The following is a 22,312-nucleotide window of genomic DNA, read 5'->3' as shown; positions in this document are numbered from 1 at the left end:
CTGCTGCAGGGCTCCTAGCCATGCCACGGAGATTCCTATGCTGTCCGAGTCCCCTGCCTCGGGGCTCCCCCTCACCCCGTGCAGCCTGAGCCCCCAGCCACATGCTTGGCTGCACCTCCAGTGGCTCGTACAGAGCTGCTTCCAGGAGTGATGTGCTACGGGTAAAACCCTAAGTTCTCCCTAAGTAGCACATCACTACAGGGAGCAGCGCTGTACAAACCACCAGAGCTCCCTGTGCCGCCTGAGCCCCCACACCACAGGACTCCCTGCATCGCCTGAGCCCCTGCTTCAGGACTCCTGGCTGTGCCACCGGGGCACTCCATGCTGGTGGACCCCCTGCTGTGGGGCTCCATATGTCACCAGAGCCCCCTGCTGCAGGGATTCTGGCTGCATCGCAGGATCCCTGAGCCCTCTGGCACTACGCTCCCTGTGTTGCCTGAGCCCCCTTCCTTCCACTGCCCTCCCTGTGATCCAGGAACATCAGACCACAGATGTTGCTGGACCAGAGAGTCCTGGTTTAGGGAGGTACAACCTGTATCTTAAAAGAACCATTAAGGATCTTTTAAAAGAACAGTCCGACCAAGGCTCTTGTAGAGACAGGCTCGTAACATCAATTTGGGTGTTTAAAGCTGGTGTGAGATGAAGGATGAAGCAGGCCTTGCTTATTTTTTCCCCTTAATGAGCTCAGAGTTTAGTGGGGACTGTAAATGAGATTCTATTTATAGCAGGTGTGAAAAAAGCAGAAAGCACCGAAATATATTTTGGGGCAAAAATCTGTTCACCCTGAAGTCAAGAAGATTACGCAGATGTAATTGTCCCCAGGAATTGGTCTTTGCTCTCATTCCCTCCATCACTGTGTGTTAAGTTTCCTCCAGTGCTTTTTCAGCCCCTTAAAAACATAAAGATGAGCATAAGGAAAGATCTTGGTTGCCTGTAAATTCCAAAATAGAAAAAAAATCCCTTTTTTTCTTTTATTCTTTATGATTTTCAGTGCAGTTCAATACAGTATTGAACATAATGCATCATAAATATGAAGCCCATAGATGGAAGATACTGTAAAACAAGGACGGGGAATCTTTTTTGCATTGGGGGCCACCGACCCATAGAAAAATCAGACGGGAACCTCACACAAATGAGAAGTTTGAAAAAAAAACAAAAAATCCTCAATGATGTGTTGATGTGGCACCTGTCTGAGGAGAAAGACACTCCTCACATTCCCCTCCCACACCAGAGCTGGGGAAGGGCAGCCCAGCATAGTAGATTTTGTGTGCTCCAGCCCTGCAGTGGGGCAGTGAGGTGTGGGGGGACAAGCTGGAGCACAGGTTGGGGAGGCCCATGAGCCTCGGAGGCCAGAACCAGGCAAGCCAAGGGCCCCATCCGGCCCCTGGCCTGAGGTTCCCCACCCCTGATGTAAAAGTTAGAGTACTAGTATCCAGAATGGGGTGTTTTGTCGTCTTTTCATAGAAATGCATGGGATTTTATTCCTTATACGTTAAAAAGGGCAATAGTTTTGTCTGGAGCTACATATAATGTGTGCGTGTTCTGTGCTGGCTTCCCACCCTCCCACTCTGGTACTGCCCTTCTTCACCCCTCTCTCCCTACAAAGACTCCCCAATTCTTCAGAAATGGATCCAGTACATAAAGAAGATAAAAGTGATGGGCACTGAGACCCAAGAGGCAGCGTCCTGGAGCTGTCTGCCAGCCTCAACAGAGGTATGGGTGCTGCCGTAATCCCTGTTTTGAAGTTGGTTTCCATTATATAGATAGGGTTTGCAGCAGGGGTGGGGAACCTTGGGGTTGGGGACTGCTGACACACAGAAAAATCAGTTGTGAGCCACACAAAAGTGAGTGGGGAAAAAAAACCCACTCACCTAGCAGGATCCTAGAGCTTAGACCCCTTGCCCTGTGACCGAGAGTCAGTTGGCAGGGACCTAGGGATGTTAAATTTAAATTAATCATCCAATTGAGCAGTCGATGACATTTCCATCGACTACTCGATTAGTCAGTAAAGAGCGGGGTAGGGCGCTTGCTATCCCTGTTGCGCCTCTGCCTTTTAAATGCAGTAAAAGCCACCCGCGGCTCTTATTACATTTAAAATGCAGAAGAGCAGTGGGGACTCAAGCAGGCCCTGCAAACTCAGGTTCAAAGGGAGAGGAACACAGGGTGAGCGGGGACTCAAGCAGTCCCTGCTCACCTCAGGTTCTGCATCTCCCTTTGAAATGTAGCAAGAGTCCTGCGGGAGAGCCACAGCAGTCAGACCGGCCTTGCTGCCTTTCTCTGATAGAGGAAGCGGGGGGGGGGGGGAGGGGGGAATGGCTAATCAAATCACTACTTGACTACCTGATAAAGCATAGACTTAAGGTAGTTGACTAGTCACTCACATCCCTACATCCTATCAGGATTTGATGTGATTGGCCTTACTGAATCTGAGTTCAAGGGAGTCTAAGGGTATGTCTACACTACCCCGCTAGTTCGAACTAGCGGGGTAATGTAGGCATATCGCACTTGCAAATGAAGCCCGGGATTTGAATTTCCCGGGCTTCATTTGCATAAACTGGGCGCCACCATTTTTAAATCCCTGCTCGTTCGAACCCTGTGCCACGTGGCTACACGCGGCACGAACTAGGTAGTTCGGACTAGGCTTACTACTCCGAAATACCGTTACTCCTTGTGGAATGAGGAGTAACGGTAGTTCGGACTAGGAAGCCTAGTCCAAACTACCTAGTTCGTGCCGCGTGTAGCCGCGCGGCACGGGGTTCGAACGAGCAGGGATTTAAAAATGGTAGCACCCAGTTTATGCAAATGAAGCCCGGGAAATTCAAATCCCGGGCTTCATTTGCAAGTGCGGTATGCCTACATTACCCTCCTAGTTCGAACTAGGAGGGTAGTGTAGACATACCCTAAGTTAGTGTGGAGGGTCTAATTTACATTACCTTAAGCATTGCTTCTGATTTTGGCCCCAATCTGTAATGTGTTATAGGACTAGGGAAGAAAAAAAACTCTGCAAAGTGAAATAACTTACTGATAATTATCTTTGTATCCCCCTCTTTACTTTCCCAGTGTTGTCTCTACTCTCTCCAGATTCACCACAAATGGTTTCCAGTGATGGACATTTTTTGTCATGTCCTTGTTTCCTCACTGCAGAGTTAAGTGTTGTTCCTAATTCAAGTCTCATGCTTACACACAGACACTTAACTTCATTATGGTGATGCTTTTAATTCAATTTGGCTTATCTATCAGGTGCCATAGACTACAGATACATTTACCTCCTCTCAAGAAAGTCTCCCTCAAAGGTGAATGGACTCACTGAAAAATAAGTCTCAAGTTACATCAAAAGACTGTATTAGCAATTTGCAGCTCTGTCAGCTCAATCAACTGAAGATAACTGGAGTTAAGTCTGTTATGAAGACTTGCCTATTTCTTGCAGAAGGTGAGAAGTGGTGAGTGCAGCAGTGTAAACTGTTGGGAGCAGGGTTTTTTTTTTCATTCTGTGTAGTAGAGCCCTGTTTCAGAACTGGAGTCTCTGAGCACTACTGCAATACAAATATTGAAAAAATACTCTTACTTTCCTGCATATAAGTGGGTCAGCCAGCCATGACAACTGCCCCAAGACCTGGTGATTCAAAAGGGTTATCCCTGAGCTCCACCCTTCCCACCTGAGGCCCCTCCCCTTCCGTTAATAAGGAGCTTTCCCTCCCCCACCTTGCCCAGGGGCTCAGCAATTCTCTGATTGCACTTTTGATTTCTTGTGGTGAAATTCTTTCTAATATACTAGCAGTATTGTGTAGTACTAAAATAATTAAATAAGAGAGAGGTCTTGTGTTACCCAAAACAGCAATCGGAATTATCACAGTGATGAAAGGCGCCTCTCAACATGTGTAAACTGTGAAATGCACTTGAAAGTTAGCTTGTTGTTGAGTTTCTTTTAATTTAATTAGTGTTTTGAGGTGTCATGTTTGTGCTAGCCATTTTCCAGAAGAATGGCATCTTCTGAGACACCAGAAACCTGTTATACAAGATTGTGAACCAAAATGCAGTGCTTGAGTATGTATCTTGTATACTGTACCGCACACAAAAAATCTTCCATTGCAAATATGAGTGACAACATGGTCACTTTTGCTATTCTATCCTGTAGAGCATAGATATAGCAGGAAAGAGGGGAATAAAAAATAAGGTGGTATGGGGCGCAGAGGATGGGAAGGAGGATAGACAAATTAAAGCCTTGATACTGCAATTGACTGCATGTACAAAGCCCCGTTAAATTCAAAGGAGACACAGACATTTTTATGAACAGTGTGTTGCAGGCTTGGGGCTTGGATGAGTCTAGTAACACTTTATATTAAAATTCAATTTATAATTAGGTTATTAAGAGTCAGTGATAATTAATAGTTCTATAAATGATTGTAAATGGGTTACACGGTTAGTATTTTCTAACCTTTTTACATCCCTAAAGCAGGCAGAGTGACTTTATACCCCATATTCCTTATAGTAATATTATTATGATAGGATTATGGCATAATTATGATGTGATTTGTACAAGATGAGTCATTCAAAGTGTAATTGGAAAAGTTACGATTTGCTAGATATGATTATTATATTTGCATGCATGTACCATTTTTGAATCTGAAGTTATAAATTTTAACTATGTATCTGTTTCAAATGTGGTTACACCTGGGTCAGACCCAGTAGGCAAAATGATTCCAGACTAGACAGCTGGTTGTGAAAGGCCTGTTCAGGTTAATGTGCCATAAGGAAAAACAGTAGGCCTTACAAGCTTATCCCCCCACATGGTGAGTCTTTCTGAGAACTCTCCAGATAGCCTGTACGTAGTGGCTGCTATGACTCAGCAGGGCAAGGAAAGGCATGTGACCAAATCACATGATGCTGATCTCCATTTTGGGTACCTGTATTTGTCCACAAACTGGGCTTAGAACTGTTTTGGACTAAAGGTTCCTGCCATATGTTAAAGCTACATAAGACAGGGAGTGACATCATCTATGGTCCTTCACTCCCCTACAACCTAAGAAAAGATCTCAATCTGCAAAACAAGTGCAGCTTGTGCCTGGAGAATCTGCAAGCCTATTTGTATTATCAGTCAGTGAGCAACATTTGTGAATTCGTATCTAATCTTTCTAGTACCTGCACAGGCTTTGTTTTGTGGTTTTATTTATTTACTAGGGAATTTGCTTTGATCTGTTTACTGTCACTCATAATCAGTTAACATCTATTTTTGTATTTAATAAAGTTGTTTTATGATTTAATTGAAACCAGTGAGTCTTTGACTGAAATGTCTGGGGAACATGTCAGCTTGGTTGCAGCAAATGTGCATATTTCTCTCCACATTGAGGTCGGGTTGGACATATTAATGAGCTTACACTGGACAGTTCCCTGAGTGTACTTTGGGTCTATACTCCTGGAGGGGAGGTCAATGCCTGGTTTGGTGGGGAACAGGCTGGTGTCTATTCACACCAGTTTGGGTGAGTGGTGTGGGACCTGGATCTGTGTCTGAAGGGTGCCGCAGTTCCTGTAGCTCCCAGACTGCACTCCAGGGGTGACAGCCATCACAGGCAATTCCTTGGGGTTGCTGTGCAGCTGTGGAAGAGAGCAGACAGTGACTCTGCAGCTCCCAAGGGAAAATCTTGGAAGTTTTCAGGGGACCTGCTCTCTCAGAGAGGACACTGACTTGTGCCCTCTCTCCTGCACTATGACTACAAGAAGACAATGGTAGAACAGGGTTTGGCAAGCTCCAATACTTGTTTTTTGGCTGTTGTTGCCACTGCCTTCTACCTGTTTTGTGGTTAGGGAATTTGAGACTATGCTAAAAGGATTAGAGGCGTGGGAGCCAAAACTTCCACTCCCCTTCAAACATAATTGGACTATCTGAATTAGTTTGTATCAGCGAGACCCTTACCTTGGAAAATGGGGCAGCAGGAGAGAGAGTTTTCCAGTATCTGTACAGTAGGAGTCTCCCGTTACCATCCTGAGAATTGTGACAAAGCCAAATATGCAATGCATAAAGAGCTGTGCATCCGTTCTCCTAGGCTCCTTTGACAAGATTCAAAGAGAAAAATCCATTAAAAACCCAGCAGTTATCCCACAGCAAGTCTTATTCCTCCCTTCCCCCTTCAAAAACTAAAGCAACCCGCCCCTGCACCAAACCAAAACTCTTACACCACTTCCCTGAATTAGCTTTCACACTCTCCAAAAGCCTTTATAAAATGTTCAGCATTTACTGCATCAACAGCCATTGTTTCTCTAAACTGTGTGCTGTTGCCAACTTGCCATTGAAAATCAGGGATCAGGTGTAAGAACTCGTGAGTTCCATTCTGAGCTCTGCTACTGACTCACTTTATGAATTTGGGCAAGACAATTAAGACCTAAAAGTGGAATTTTTCAAGAAATTTCGGTGTTAGTCCAAATCTGCTCCCATGTTTTGTTTTTTTAATTATCCTGGGTTTAAAGAGGTTGGGTTAATTTCCAGGTGACTTTTGAAATCAATTCTGAAGATTTTAATAGGGTATTTTAAGAAAATGAGATTGTCATGTTCGGGCCGGGAGGGAGGGAATCTCCTGGAATAGCTTCAGGCAGGGTTGGCAATCTTTCTTAAAGGTCCATCTTTTCTGTGTCTTAGTTTCCTCCTTTTTAAAAAGAGGATAGTAATTAGAGCTGGTCAAAATGTTTATGACAGAAACTATTGATTCATGAAAATCAAAACTGTTTGCAGGAAAGGGTTGGTTCCCACAGTCTTCTAAACTGACCATTTTTGGAAAAAAAATTGAAATTGTTGAAGCGTCTTGTAAAAATGAAGTTTCATTTTCTGGTTTGAAAGGATTTTTTAAAAATAATTTCACATGTACAACATCCTCTTCTCTGTAACCATGGCAGCAGCTGCTGCTGCATTGTGTAGCTTAAGACCTATGCAGCCTTTCTTAATGAAATAGAAGAATTTAATATTGGGAAGATATTTTTAAAATGTGATGTTTTAAAAATACATTACAAATAAATGAAATGACTTTGTACATATTTATTGCCTTTACTATTCTATTCTTATTTATTATATTTAATGGAGAGATGAAGGAAAAGATGTAACTGAAGAAGACTATGGGCACTTGTGAAAATAGACAATTGTTATTTTAAACACATTGTCAAATAACTTGGCTTTTAATGCTGCTTCTTGTCTCTTCAACTTTTCCACACACCACTCATTATCTGGATGACTATCTGAATATGGAAGTAAAAACAAGAGGCAGAACATTGCAATAGCTAACTTACAGGCTTCTTTTTGTTATTGTTCACTCATGACATTTTTGGACTCTCACTCATATTAACTCATTAACAACCATATATTGTAACCTTAGTACTTGCAAAGAAGGCCATTGAATATAGCTATAGCTAAGAGTACACACCAGATTTTCCTGTCTTTAAATAAAAGCAAAGATAGATGTGAATTAGTTCTAAAGCTTGAGGCAAAGACAGAATGTAATACCACAGAAAAAATAAAGCCATGTCACAAACAGTTGTGCAGAAGTCCAACGTTTAACAGAGCAAAAAGTCAAATAAATAAATAAATGTGCCCACAGAGAAGCGAAAGAGAGAGAAAAAAGAAAAGGCAGAACACGACAAGATAGAGAAAATTACCATCCCATAAGGTTCTAGTAATGAAGCCCAAAACAAGATGTTGCCGTTCAGAATTTAAGATTATTTCTGTCACTCCTGACATCTTATACTAGCCAATGTGCAATTGTAATGTAGGACTGGCTTTACAAGTGGACAATCAGGGTAGTCACCCTGGACACCAAATTACTTAGCTATTTTTTTGTGTGTGTTTTATTTTTGCTCAGCCACTCACTGGTCATTAAGAACATTTTCCACCCTGAGGCCAAAACATGTAAGGCCAGCGTGATTCCCTGGAACCAATGTTCTAGAAATAGATCCGTATTGTTTATAATGAGTAATCATTTTTCACATTTATCTATTGTATATATTTTTGTTAGTGCTAATATAAATTATATAATAAGAGCTGCACTTTAAAAATTGGGATTGGGGTGCACTGAGCGATCTAGCTCAGAGCTAGTGTTCAGTGCATGTACTGCTGCTGCAACAGCAGGATGGCCAGTAGCTAGGCAGCGAGGCCTCTATCTGCAAGAACGTCTTGGAGCAAAAGGTCTGATTTCACAGAATTCATCACTATTTTCTGTTTGAAAAGCTGAGCCCTGTGATTAAGGCTGCAACATCAGCATTGACGACACACTTCTCAAATGCCAAGTGGCTTCAGTCAGATTACAGGTTGATGGTCCTTTGCAGATATATGGGGCTGTGGAGAATAAGGATGTTAAGAGGTGGGTAATTGGCTAATTGTATAGTCGATAGAATTTTTATCAACTACACAATTGGTCGATATGGGAAAGCATACATTCCTAGTTCGCTCCAGGTCCAGGAGCTTCCCCCATTGAGGCTCTGCAATTCAAATGTAGTAGGAGTTGGGCGTCCGGGGTGGGGTAGGTTCCATACTCGGCATGAGCCGGGAATGAGCAAGCCTGTCTCAGTCCTGGCTTGGGCTGGGTCCAGGACCTACTCCCACTGCAGCTCTGCAGTTTAAATGTACTAAGAGCCGGCTTCCGGTTCACGCTGCTCTTAGCACATTCAAACTGCAGATCCGCAGTGGGATAGTCCCCAGAGCAGTTATAAAATGGAGGCCCACAGATAGGGCCTCTCCAGCAGCACCAGCCCCCCTGCACCAGCTCCTGCTTCTCTCCCCTTGCTGCCTCTGATATGGAGGCAGCAAGGGGGAGCAGGGACCGTGAATAGACAACTCAGCTATCTGATAAGCCTAAGCTTATCAGGTAGTCAACTACTCACTTACATCCCTAAAGGAGAAAGATAATTCTGTTTCCTGGAGGATTTCAGTATTTTCAAATTAGTAGTTTAATTCTGTTAAGCCCCAAAATCTCTGTACAACCCCAAAATTTCGTAATTCTCTGCAAAAGGGAAAGCCACAGCTCAGAGACCATGTGCATGGATGGCTGCCTTGAAGCTCCAGTCTCTGAAAATCCTGTTGTAAAACTACCCACCCTCCCCTTCAAGGTAGTTCACCTGACTGACTGACCCCAAGCTGTGGCTCTTGTAAACCCAGGTTTTTCAGCTGGTGAGCTGGCAGGGGAAAAAAAAGGCAGGTTTCCAAAGCTGTTTTGTTTCTAGAAATTGAACCATTTCTGTGGACTGTTTCAGTTTTGAAAAATTGGCAAATTCCGAAGACAGTCTGTTTGTCATAGGTTTTTTTCCCTTGACCGGCTCTAATGATAGGATCCCCTGACTTTTCCAGAGTGTTTTCCTCTTTCTTTCCTCTGTCAGAAAAATAACTCAGGAAACCCATCCTAGAGAGGCATGTCAATCTTTCCCTTTGCAGAGCTATTTCTGGGTTGGAGCTTGTAACAATATGCTACTTCTGAGGCCTCACTCTGACCAGCTGAGATTATGTTCCTCACTCACTTCATGCATCCATTGGTAATTTTGCCAGAAGTCCGGCTGCTCATCTTTTTTTTTTTCCCCAAAAATAATAGTAGGATCTTCCCCCACTCAGCCACATGATGCAACAACTGTTGGGGGAAATAGACTGTTTCACTTGATATGTGGGATTATAAAGGAGTTCTTTGTTAATTTTTAAAGAGCCCATTATTGGTGTAGTGCTATTGAAGGAATGTATAATCTGAGTCTCTAAAGTAAATTAACAGAGACAGTTTTAGTGGAGGCCTGATTTATCAGGCTAGAAACAAATCTGTTTACATCATGATGCCTACCTGTTGGCCACTGGAAGACATTTCTTGAAATGGAAGGTTGGAATTTGTAGCCTAATTGTATCAAGCTACAATTCTTTGGAGAGACTAGAAAAATGAAAACAACATTTTTTTTCTCAGCCAGCATTTATTCCTCAGTTTTTAATATTAACTGTCCGTTTATATACCAATTTAGTGTAATCCTCTTAAATTATAAGCAAAATGAGGTCTAATTTCTTTTTTAAATGATGGAATTATTTTTATCTACTCCAGTTATTTAAAACAGGACATATACATTGATAAGGTCTCAGCTAAGCTATATGCATAAGCATTTAACCAACTTCTGTGGCACTGTGCTCAAGTGGAGCCCTGTGCGTGCAGATACAAAATTTGTATTTGCCTCTCTATTCGAAAAATGAGCCACAGATATCTGCTTTGACAATCGCAGATGCCTGCAGATATAAAGTGGATATCCACAAATTTGCAGGATTCTAGATACTAAATGTGTATCCACATCCATATTTGTAAAAATGAGCTGTGGATATCCACATCTGCATCAACAGATGCAGATACCCAGCATATAAAACATATATCCATGGGATTGCAGGGCTCTCCTCATAGCCTTAAGGTTAGCCATGTGCTTCCATGCTATGCTGAATCAGGGGTTAAGTGATGTATTTATAATACTTTGTAAAAACGAGATGGACTTTAGGTTGATATTGTCAGTTCATTTCATGTGCTGTATAATTTATGTTTAAGTGAGAGCTGATTTTTGCCATTATGTTTAGAAAGTGTCTTTTTGGTAAATGTGGAGAAACAGTTAAATTACTTTGTTGTTTTTTTAAATATAGAGACTACTGTATTGTGGTATCAAAGCTTTTTGTTAATAGTCTCCTTTGTTTCTCCTTTTCCACAGCTTTCTCTGTTAGAAGAGGCAGGGTTTGGAGGTGTTCTTCTTTATGTTGATCCTTGCGATTTACCAAAGACTAAAAATCTTAGTGATAAGGCGTTCATGGTTTCCCTAAACAATGGAGGAGACCCATCAACACCAGGCTATCCCAGTATTGGTAAGTACCATTTTAGGTGTGTCTGGTTAGTGGCATTTTAAAATGTATTGTAAACTAAGAGACTTACCTGGTGTTGGCCAGGTCCTTCAGGATAGGGGACTGGAGGTGTGGAGGGTGGAGGACTTGGTGCAGAGCCTTGTGGATGTGGGATGGTGCAGGAGGCTGGGGGCAGGAGGGAGTGAGAGAGTGAGGGTTGGGGGCTGAGGAGGTCTCATGGCTGGGGGGGTACCATCCAGCATGGGCATTTTCTCTGCCCTCACTTTCCCCCTCCCAGCCACCAGATGCGTCTTCTCTCACCCCAGCCCCCTCCCCCTGGCCATCAGGAACCTTTTTTTCCCCCTCAGTCCCCCCTCCTGGCCACCAGGGGCCTTTCTCCCCCCAACCCCCCACAAGCTCCCACCCCTGGTGCTGCAGCCAAGGGCCAGGAGGCAGGGAAAGGTCTGGGGTAGTAGTGCTACTTACTCAGTGTGCTGTCAGGCAAAATGGCAGAACCCCAGACCTGCTGCCCACCCCTTTGGAGCTATAGCTGTGCCCAGTGGGGACACTGCAGGATAGCTCTCTCCTGCAGGCACTCTGGCTCCAGTGGCCTCTCTTATATTGCATCCCTCTGAACAACATCCCCTCCCTTTGCATGCTATGGAAAACAGTCCCTTTCCTAGTTCTGGCACAACCAACCCTGACCTTGCTTTAAGTTAGGAGAAGAGGGAACTGCCTACCAATTTGGTAGCCCTAGCTCTAATCATTTAGGAGGAGTTCTTGAACAAACAGAGTAGCACACAGACAGACAGACACATTCTAAAATATATTATACATGAATTGAAACAAGAATGCCAGTCTTAGTCCCAGGCATAAGACATGAATAAAAGGGCTTTGTACACAGAAATAATAAGTTTGAAAGGATAGAATCCACTCTTATAACCAGTGTTCCCTCTAAGATTTGCCAACCATGAGCGAAGTGAGTTTTGGCTTGTGCACCAATATTGAGGTCATGTGTGCTGGTTTGGGTGTGTGCACTGCGGCACCCAATTTATTAACACACACAGACGTTTCCAGCCGCTGGAGCAGAACCCGCCCTCCCTGGGCCATGTGGCATGTCCCGTTTCCAGCTGCCAGACCAGACCTCCCCTCCTACCCGCCAGCCATGCGGCATGTCCCGTTCCCGGCCACCAGAGTAGACAACCCGCAGCCATCATGCGACAGGTCCCAGTCCCATCTACCAGCACAGACCCCATCCCCCCACACTGGCCATGTTGCATGTCCCGTTCCTTGCCCCAGCTGTCAGAACAGGTCCGCCCCCCGCCACATGGCCACAGCAGGTCCCAACCCCCTGCCCCAGTGGGTCCCTCACCACACCATCTCAACCAGCCCCACTGCATGAGTGCTGTTGTGCGGATCTCCAGAGGAGGTGGGCAAGGGAAGAATTCTTTGGGCATAGCTGCGCAGGCATGCACCTTAGCAGAACTATGATTATAACCTAGATGTGGGGTATAGTGTTCTGCAGCTTGTATCCAAATGCTACTGCAGACTCTTGCTAGGAGTAGCTGGATTACCTGCCTCCTTATGCTGTCTTGTGTCAGTAAGTTCACATTTCACTATTTAGCCATGTAGAGTGCAGCTGTGGAACAATTCTCTTCACAGCTGAGTGGTTTGTGTGCAATTGGACTCTCCAGGATCTGTCCCCACTAATGAAGCAATTTTCACTATGTGCTGGGTCTTTGTGCTCCCATGTTGTGGATGATGGGAGCATTTGGCGATAGCTACAAGTGCAGTGTAATCAGAAAAGGTTATAGCAATGATGTCGTGTACAGTCTTTGCCAATAACACTTTAATAAGATATATGTTCTACCTGCCTGATTTTGATTCTACCAGAGCAGACTTGGTCTTTTCAGTTAATGAACTTCTGCTTTGTTAAATGATAGGAGGGCAAACACGTTTTTTAACAATATGAAATAAAAAATGTTAATTAAACATAAATGTTAGTGTGCCAACAATGATTTTGAAAATAATTTCCACCTGAAGCATACCAGAGTATATGTTCTATTTAAAATCCTTGTTATAGCAGTTTACTGAACATGTGTTCTTCTATCTTTTTGGCTTTACAACATCCTGTAATATCTAGCTATAGGGGGAAAGTATTAAGAAACACGCTGTGAATCTGTGACAAGGCTTCATCAAGAATATTTGGTCCAGTTACTAACACAGACATCTATAAGCTGCCTCGAATTGGCACTAAATCAACTGAGGCAATGCTGAGATGTTTCATGACTAGAATAGCAGAAAATAGAAATATTGGCCTACCTGTCAGAGAAGAGTAGCTACTCACATCATGTAATGTCTTGACCAGCTCGATGGGAAAGGAATTGCATGTTTTCTGTGCCACACTATCTGACCTAGAACAGTTGTGGGAACTAGACAAGTAAATGTAGAACTCTTAGGATATGTGTATACAGTGGCGCTGTTTTGGGATAAGGTCTGTTATCCCGAAATAGCATTCTGCTTATCTTAACAGCATGCTTATTATTTTGAAATACATTTGAAATAATGGGTGTGTTATTCCAGGTTCGTATAAACCTCGTTGCATGAGGATTAAGAAAGATACTGGAATACTGATTTATTTCAAAATTAGCGCGTGTAGACAGCACCAAATTTCAAAATAAGCTACCTAATTTGCATTACTCAAATTGCGTACATGCTACTGTGTACACATACCCTTAGAGATTTATTCTGAATCATTTCATGGAGCTCTGTGAAGTAATTTGTTTATAAGTCTAAATGACTGCATAACATTCTATTTACCCATCATAAAAAATAAAGTTAATTACAACAGATACAATGACAGTAGGATGCTGTGTCACTGTTTTAAACCTTGTTTACTGTTTTGCTGATAGTTACATTAAATCCTCTTTTGGGTTGTATAGATTCCAAACTCTAGTTTCACAGGGCAATACTTATTGGCACAAGAGAAAAACCTGATAACCTTAGTGGAGGAATAGAGAATTAAGTAGGTAATTGGTTTGTGCTAGAGCCTTCATGTATCTTACACTTGTTTTTAAGACTCTAACCATCATTTATGCGGAGGTGTAGGTCTCCAAATGTCTAAAGTATTTGTGATAATCTGAATGCAATGATGCACTGAAGGAATTCTGGGAACTCTTGGAGTCCTCTTGTTAGAGCTATGCCACCAAGTGTTAGAGCAAGTTGAATGATTTCCCTGTCTCTGTGGTGTTCACACTTCTCCAAAGGCCAATAAATAATGCTGGCCAGGGTTAACTTGTGCCTGCATTGTGTACAAGTCTGTCTGAAAAGCAAATGTTTTACCTTTGTGATATCACGTGGCAGGTATTTAAAAAAAAATATCGGCGGCAAATAATGCAGGATTGTCCCGATTCTTATCCCGCTTTCCTGCAAGCAGAGCACACATCCCTTGGCAAATGGAGTTTATTACAGACTATAGGCAGGGATTTTTGTGGAAGCCCATGCTTAAAATATTGGCAGCACATTATTGTCTAGAGGTTACCATCTGCATTTTATCCATTGCCAAGGGGAGAGTGTAAGCTGTCACCATTACTGTCTCAGGATTAGTGTAATCTGTAACACACATGAGAGAGATCAGAAAAAAATGGTTTTTGGTGAAAACATCAACATTGGGAGAGGAAAAAGAAGATGGGAAATTAAATTCTTTTGTTTGTCACTGAAAATTGACAAATGTTTCAACATGCTTTATCCCATTTTAGAAGGAAACCTGTAGAAATATGAGTGATTTAAAGGTAATCATTGTTGAAGCAAATCTTTGTACTCTACACCCATCAGTGTACTAAATGACATGCATGCAAAGTTAATGATTTTTTCTCCTTATTTTTTTTAATTTCATTGTGTGTGTAGTTTAGAAAATATTAGCTAAATTTCTATATGAAATACTGGTTTAAAATGGCTAAAAGTAATCCTTTGGGCTCGTTTTTAAACAGAAACTACTCACCAAATTTGCATCATATTTGTGAAAAGTTTTGGTGTCCCAAAAATGCGTTTTCATGAGTTTACTGTTAGTGCAAAAGAAAATACTCCTAGCACTACTCAGAATATTACAGTGGTTATATTTTTCTTAAGAGCAAAAGTTTCAGGAAATTTTTGACTGGCCCAGGATCCTTTTATTTTTTTTTAAGTCAACCACTATTTTTAATGGGATTTATGTAATTAATAATACTAGACTTCTAGATCCTCAGAAAATTCCAGCTCAAATCCTGCTCTCTTACGAAGATAGAGATGAACTGCAGAGTTTCAGTATGTGGATTAATTTAGAATGTACCACTAACAATACGTAAATGATGAATGTACCTTATACCTTTAAATGGGACAATCACTTTATCTTCCCATGAAGGGCAATCAACACATGGCTAGGAGACATCCAAGTACTCCTATACAAGGGCTACTTCTTGTTTGCAACTTTTGAGTCTTTACTAGGTTCTTCACCTCTAATTTGGCTTTGTTAATCTTGGGTCTGCTGCTTCTCTACCACAACAGTCATGGGAGAATCCTGTGGGGGCATTGTCAGCCTCTGTCCTTTCTGCCTGGTTTTGATTATCAAGGATTTTCAAGTCTCTTTCTCAAGACTCTTTCTTTGAATCTAGCTTTTGTTGCTCTGGAATTTGAGAGGTTCAGTGTTTGGAACTTGGAGTTAGGAATGGTGTGGGAGTGGGGGCTAAGGAGCCCTACAGTGGAAGAAACATGAGATCTAGGGTGCTAAGAAGGTTCTGGGGGCAGGAGGGAGATCATAGGAAAGCACATTACAAAGAAGCATGAGTTTCCCGTCTCATTTTTTTTTTTTTTTTTTGCATTTTGACTTTTTGAATGCTGCACTTTCTTCTGCCCAGCTTGCTATGCCAAAGATATGTTTGGTTTTGCTATTGCTGTACTTCAGAGTCATTTCAAACCAAATCTGTCTTCACACAGAAAAATGGCTCAGTAAACGAAGGTACAGACAGAACCTATTTGTCAGTCTTAGTATGTAAATAGCAAAGTGCCGTAGCAATGAGCAGTACCTTGTGCCTAAGATAAGGTACTCAGTAATAGAATTCCTATCTATGCAGCGGGAGAATGGAAATTATATTATGAAGAATTCTTCAGAAAGCATGATCGAGACTGCTATCAGTTTTAAATGCTGAAATATAACAGCTCAATTGACTAAAATCCTACTATATTGAGAGGGGCGGCCAGAGTAATGTTCTTTCTAAGAATTTCACACAGAAGTGATAGTACGAAAGAAAATACACAAACTATTCAGAAGCATTCTGTGCTTCAGAACCCTGTTAGTCATTTGAGCCATTAAAAATGGTGTAGGAGAGAAATGAGTTATAATAAAGCACAAGGCTTTGTAGTGTGTGTGCATGCACAGGCGTGAGGCTAGATTGTGATGTGACCTACTCGTAAGCAGAGGTGTAAGGGGAATTAATACCTCTTACATTCTGCTTGGGTGTAGACTGGGATGGATAATAATTTTGACGGGAATTTGGTAAGTGGTCAAGGGCCAAAATTTTCTATAATATTAATGGAGAGGATGTGGGGTCTGGGATTGGAGGTTTGGTGAAAGAAAGTAGCCAGGGGTAGGCTATTGGGGTGCAAGAAGGTGTGTGGGGACAGGGAAGGGAATTTGGGTGAAGGAGAGGGTTGTGACCTGGGATAGGAGATTGGGGTGCAAGAACAGGAATGGGGGTTGAGTGCAGACAGTATTCTGACCTAGTGAGGGGTGTAGGAGGGGGTGCAGGGGCTGGGAGGGAGTTGTGAAGGACAGGGTACACAGGGTAGGGTTTGTGACCTGGGGCAGGGGTGCAGGAGAAGATGCAGAGGCTTTGGTTTGTGATCTGGGACAAGAGGGATTTCACCTGGTGCAGGGTGTTTGGTGCAGGACGGAATGCTGTGCTAAGGACAGGCCCTGTCCAAGAATCTCTTGACCTAGGTGGCTCCCGGCCAGGACTCTCAGGCAGGCTCCCTTCCTGCCACGTCCCCACATGCTGCTTAAAATGACTGGATGCTTGGGCCAGCATGTGCGTGTCTATACTCTGCACGCCATGGAGATACAGGGGCTGCACAAGCACAACGCAGGAACCTCCCATTGCCCGATATCCAGCCAGTGGGTACTGCAGGCATTGTGCTGGGGGGTGAGGGTAGTATGCAGAACCCACTCCACCCCCAACGGGCACATGCAACACAGAGATGCACACACCTGCCCCAGCAACTGCGGTGTATGAAGGTGCAGCAGCAGGGACATCCTTAGGATTTATGGGGCCCTACACAGTTCTATTAAACTGGTGCTCATATGTCTGTCAGCAGCCCAAGGGGAGAGGGATGATGATTTTTTAGAAATGTGATTGTATAATCTTCAGCAACACAGTCATGACTTAGTTTTAAAGCAAATTTTAAACAAAGGTCCGGTAGACTAACACCGTAAATTCAGAACCTGACAGTCTGGAGTTGACAAATGCCTGTTAAATGGTTTCTTTACCACTTGAATGGCTCTTTTACGGATTCAGTGTTCTGCTAATAGATCTAGAGGGCTTTTCACTTTTCAGTTAACTAGATCATCTCCAGAGGAAGCAGAGCTCCAGAACAAGGATAGCAAGAGGCAGATGGGTGAACAGTCAGACCCAGTGGTGCCCCAAATTTTCAAGTGCCCTACACAGCTGCATATTGTGCATATGGTTAAGGATGGCCCTGTGCGGCAGGCAGAGAGCCCACTCAAGGATCCCATTGGGCCACAGGATATCGGTGTCCCAGGGTATGTCTACACTACCCTCCTAGTTCGAACTAGGAGGGTAATGTATGCATACCGCACTTGCTAATGAAGCCCGGGATTTGAATTTCCCGGGCTTCATTAGCATAAGCGGGGAGCCGCCATTTTTAAATCCCTGCTGCTTCGAACCCTGTGTAGCGTGGCTACACGGGGCTCAAACTAGGTAGTTCGAACTAGGGTGCCTATTCCGAACTACCGGTACACCTCGTTTCACGAGGAGTAACGGTAGTTCGGAATAGGACCCTAGTCCGAACTACCTAGTTCGAGCCCCGTGTAGCCGCGCTACACGGGGTTCGAAGCAGCGGGGATTTAAAAATGGCGGCTCCCCGCTTATGCTAATGAAGCCCGGGAAATTCAAATCCCGGGCTTCATTAGCAAGTGCGGTATGCATACATTACCCCGCTAGTTCGAACTAGCGGGGTAGTGTAGACATACCCCCAGAGAGTCATTGGGGGCCAAGATCCAAATGTTTGGCAGGCCAGCTTCTATCTGTAGACTGTATTTTGCCCATCCCAGGGCACTCTGGGAGACTTGGCTTTGGGACAGTTTACTTGGCAGGCTGCTGAGAAGCTACAAGCCAGGGCTTCCAAATTGTTGGCTTCCTATCAACACATGAGGTTGGCTGCTAACAAGCCAGGTCGGTCAGCTGACAGGATTATACCATACATAGATCCATCAGAATGGTGCAAATATGGAAGTTAAACTATGTTAGGTATAGAAGGGAGAGAGTTTCACTAATCCTTATCTAGGTGCACAAATGGAAGGGAGGTATGAAAGGCTTCTCTCCTCTGTGCTGCGTGTATAAGTAATGGAGAGAATTCTGACCTGAAGCCTTCTAAGGAATTCCCCTGAGATGATCCTTCCCTTTGTATATGTTACACTATATGCAGTTTTCACAATCTAGCCCTCAGGTACATTTTTAAGTGTTACTATTTATTTTACTATTCTGTATCCCAGTGGTATTGCAAAATATTGTTCATTGATTTTAAAAGTTTTGAGATTGTCAGGTACTATGTAAGTGATAAATATTATTCATTATTAACAATAAATCCACTCTGTATTTTTTGCTTGCACAGCTGTTGTCAAAATATACTGAAAGTTACCTTGACTTGCTCTTACCATCACGATAAAAAGCCGTTTACTCAGAAAATTCCTCTTTTCCAACCCACAAGCCATCTTGGTACTATTCGCTGGAGCCTCTTTGTCTTCAGCTATATGTCTACTGTGTAGGAACAGAAGAATGGTCATGCTGGGTAAGACCAATGGTCCATCTGGCCCAATTTCATGTCTTCCTACAGTGGCCAGTACAAGGTGATTCAGGGGAATGAACAAAACATAGCCAATTGTCAAATGATCCATCCTCTATCATCCTAGCTTCAGGCAATCAAAGGTTTAGGGATAGCTGGAGGACAGAGTTGCCTCCCTTAACCATCCTGACTGATAGCCATTGATGCACCTATCATCCATTAACTTAATTAAGTTTGTAACATTCTTTTTTGGTTATACTTCTGGTCTTCACAACATCCCCGGCAACAAGTTCCACAGGTTGGTTGATTGTGCATTCTATAAAGAAATATTTCCTTATGTTTATGTTCAGTGTGCTACCTATTAATTTCATTGGGTAACCTCTAGCTCTTGTGTTATGTAAAGAGGTAATAACACCCCCTTAAACCATTTTTCTATATCATTCATGCTTTTATAGACCTCTGTCATATCCCCTCTTAATCTCTTTTCTAAAATGAATAATCTCAGTCGTCTTAATCTCTCCTCATATGAAAGGCATTCCAGACTTCTAAGCATTTTCATTGGCCTTCTGTGCACTTTTTCCAGTTATTTTACAGATGAGGTGACCAGAATTATATGCAGTATTCAAGGTATGGGCACACCATGGATTTATATGATGGTGTTATGATTCTTTCTGTCCTATTATCTATGCTTTTCCTAATGGTTCTTAGCATTCGGTTTGCTTTTTAACTGCTGCTGTACATGGAGCAGATGTTTTCAGAGAACTATCTATGGAGTCTCCAAAATCATTCTTACATGTATAATGGGGATTATGTTTTCTGTTCTGCCTTACTTTTCATTTATCAGAAATGAATTTCATCTTCCATTTTGTTTCCCATTCACACAGTCTTCTCAGATCACTTTGGAACTCTTCACAGTCAGCTTTGGACTTAACAATCTTGAGCAGTTATCTGCTTACATTACTGAGCAGAATTCATTGTTTACTCCTTTTTCCAGATCACTTATGAACAGAGCTCGACAATCTATGTAATCTACTTGCCCGTGGCGAGTAGATTACATCCCGGAAGAGCCAGGTTCGGGCGACCTGCGCATGCGCAAAAGGCCAAACAGAGCAGCTGGCGAGCAGAGCTCGCCTCAGCTCGGGAAGCCCTGCTTATGAATATGTTCATCAGCACTGGACCAACATAGATGTCTAGGGACACCAATATTTATTCCTTGCCATAGTGAAAACTGGCCCTCTGTTTCCTAACTTTTTAACCAGTTGCTGATCATGAGAGGACCTTCTTTCTTATTCCATGTTTCCTTACTTTGCCTCACCAAATGGCCTTCTTAAAGTCCAAGTACAATATATCTCTTGTGGATCATCCTTGTCCGTGTGTTTATTGATTCCTTTCTTCAAATAATTCTTATAGATTGGGGAGGGATGATTTTCCTTTACACAACTCATGTTGACTCTTCTCCAACATATCATGTTCATCTGTGTCTGATAATTCTGTTGTTTGGAATAGTTTTAACCAATATGCCTGGTATTGAAGTTAGGCTTACAAGCCTGTAATTGCCAGGATCGCCTCTGGACCTTTTTTTAAAAAATGAGCATAACATTAGCTATCCCCAAGTCATCTGGTACAGACTGATTTAAGTGATTGATTATATACTATGGTTAGTAATTCTGTAATTTTCATATTTGCATTTGTTCAGAACTCTTTGGGTGAAACCAATGATTTGGTCCTGGTGATATATTACTGTTTATAAGTTTGTTCAAAAACTTCTCTACTGACACCTCAATTAGGGATAGTTCCTCAGGTATGTCACATAAAAACAGTGGCTCAAATGTGTGAATCTCCCTCAAGTCCTCTGCAGTGAAGACTCTAATGCAAATAATTCATTTAGCTTTTCCAAAAAAGCCTGGTCTTTCTGGAGTGCGCCTTTTAGCACTTTGATTGTCTAATGCTCCCTCTGATTGTTTGTCCGGGCTTCCTAAACTTACAAAAACAAGCAGCAATTTCTTTTTTTTAAATCTTTTGCTAGTTGCTCTTCAAATTCTTTGTCAGCCTTCCTACTTATGTTGGGGATGTAAAAGTGTTCACATGTAAACAGCTAACCAGGAGCCTGGGCAGGAACTGGTGTGGGGAGCCAGCTTAAAAGCCTCCACCCCATGTGTAAACGTGTAACCACTGAAAAACTTAGTGGTTACACATTTACCAAAATAAACACATTTTACATCCCTAACTTAAATATACTTTTACACTTGACTTACAAGAGTTTATACTTGTTCCTGTTTTCCACAGTAGGATTTGACTTCCAGTTTTTAAAAAATGTCTTTTTTATCTCTACCTGCCTCTGGTACTCTTTGTAGTAATGGTGATTTTTTTTTGGTCTCTTTACTTTTCATATATATGTTGGGTTGGGTTGGAGTATGTATTTAGTTTTAGTGTGTTGTTTTAAAATAGTTTCTTTTCAGCTTTCAGGCATTTCACTATTGCAACTGCTCCTATTAACTGCTATTTAACTTATTTCCTTGTTTTGTATAGTTCTTATTTTTAAGTTAAATGGTACCTTGGTGATTTTTTGGGGGTATTTTCCACCCTACAAGAATGTTACATTTATTATGTTCACTACTGCTCTCTTGGAACAGATCCTGTTTAGCCACTTAGGACTAAATTAGGAATTGCCTCTCCCCTTGTGGGGTCTAGGACTAGCCACTTCAAGAAGCAGTTATTAATGGTGTCCAGAAACTTTATCTCTGTATCATGTCCTGGAGGTGACATTCACCCAGCTGATATGAGGATAGTGGAAAATCACCCATTATCATTGGATTTTCTAGTTTTGAAGCCTCTTTTATCTCTTTGTGCATTTCACAATCACTATCTTCATCCTTGTCAGGTGGCTGAAAATATCTTCCTACTGCTATAGTCCTTTTTATAGTCAATATATTCAAGCATGGAATTTTTATGTATAGAGATTCTATAGTACAGCTTGATTCATTTAAGAAGTTTACCTTATTTGACTTTGACTTATCTATTTTGCAGTTGGTATTACCATGTCCCAAGTTTCTCTGATGTCTTTTATATCAATATTTTCATTTAATGCCTGGCATACAAATGTATCCATCTTAGTATTCCAACTTTTAGCATGTGTATACAACCATTCATATATAATGTGTCAGTATTTAATCTGTCTTCATGTGATGTGATTAAAAAGGACACTTTTTCATTTTACCGTGACTTCACTTCTTACTTATACTTTATCAGCTTCATCTTTTTCCTTTTTAGTAGTATATAGAGTTTCCCCTTTAATAAATCCTCTCCAAAAGGATATCTATTGGCTCTTCCACACCAGTTGGCTTTTTCCAGCTTTGAGTGTAGAAACTCTTCTGACATTTTGCAGCCATCTGTACTATGTATCTGCTGTCCTTTAGAGACTTTCAAATCTAAACCCCCCAG

At 42.3% G+C, this 22,312-nt stretch overlaps 1 protein-coding gene across 5 annotated transcripts in view; it reads left to right on the top strand.

The window, feature by feature from the left end:
• The window catches only part of NAALADL2 (N-acetylated alpha-linked acidic dipeptidase like 2), a 984,106-nt gene that overhangs the window by 608,317 nt on the left and 353,477 nt on the right, over nucleotides 1-22,312 (top strand). For all 5 annotated transcript variants that reach the window (XM_075937993.2, XM_075937986.2, XM_075937990.2 and 2 more), the window contains one exon: nucleotides 10,690-10,840. In XM_075937993.2, coding sequence (XP_075794108.2) covers nucleotides 10,690-10,840 — 151 coding nt within the window. The remainder of the gene's footprint in view (nucleotides 1-10,689; nucleotides 10,841-22,312) is intronic.

This window comes from Pelodiscus sinensis, chromosome 10 (assembly GCF_052426305.1).
Source record: "Pelodiscus sinensis isolate ZL-2025 chromosome 10, ASM5242630v1, whole genome shotgun sequence".
NCBI classification, from domain to species: domain Eukaryota; kingdom Metazoa; phylum Chordata; order Testudines; family Trionychidae; genus Pelodiscus; species Pelodiscus sinensis.
Note: the sequence above shows the minus strand (reverse complement) of the source record. Positions and strands in the feature narration are given on the sequence as shown.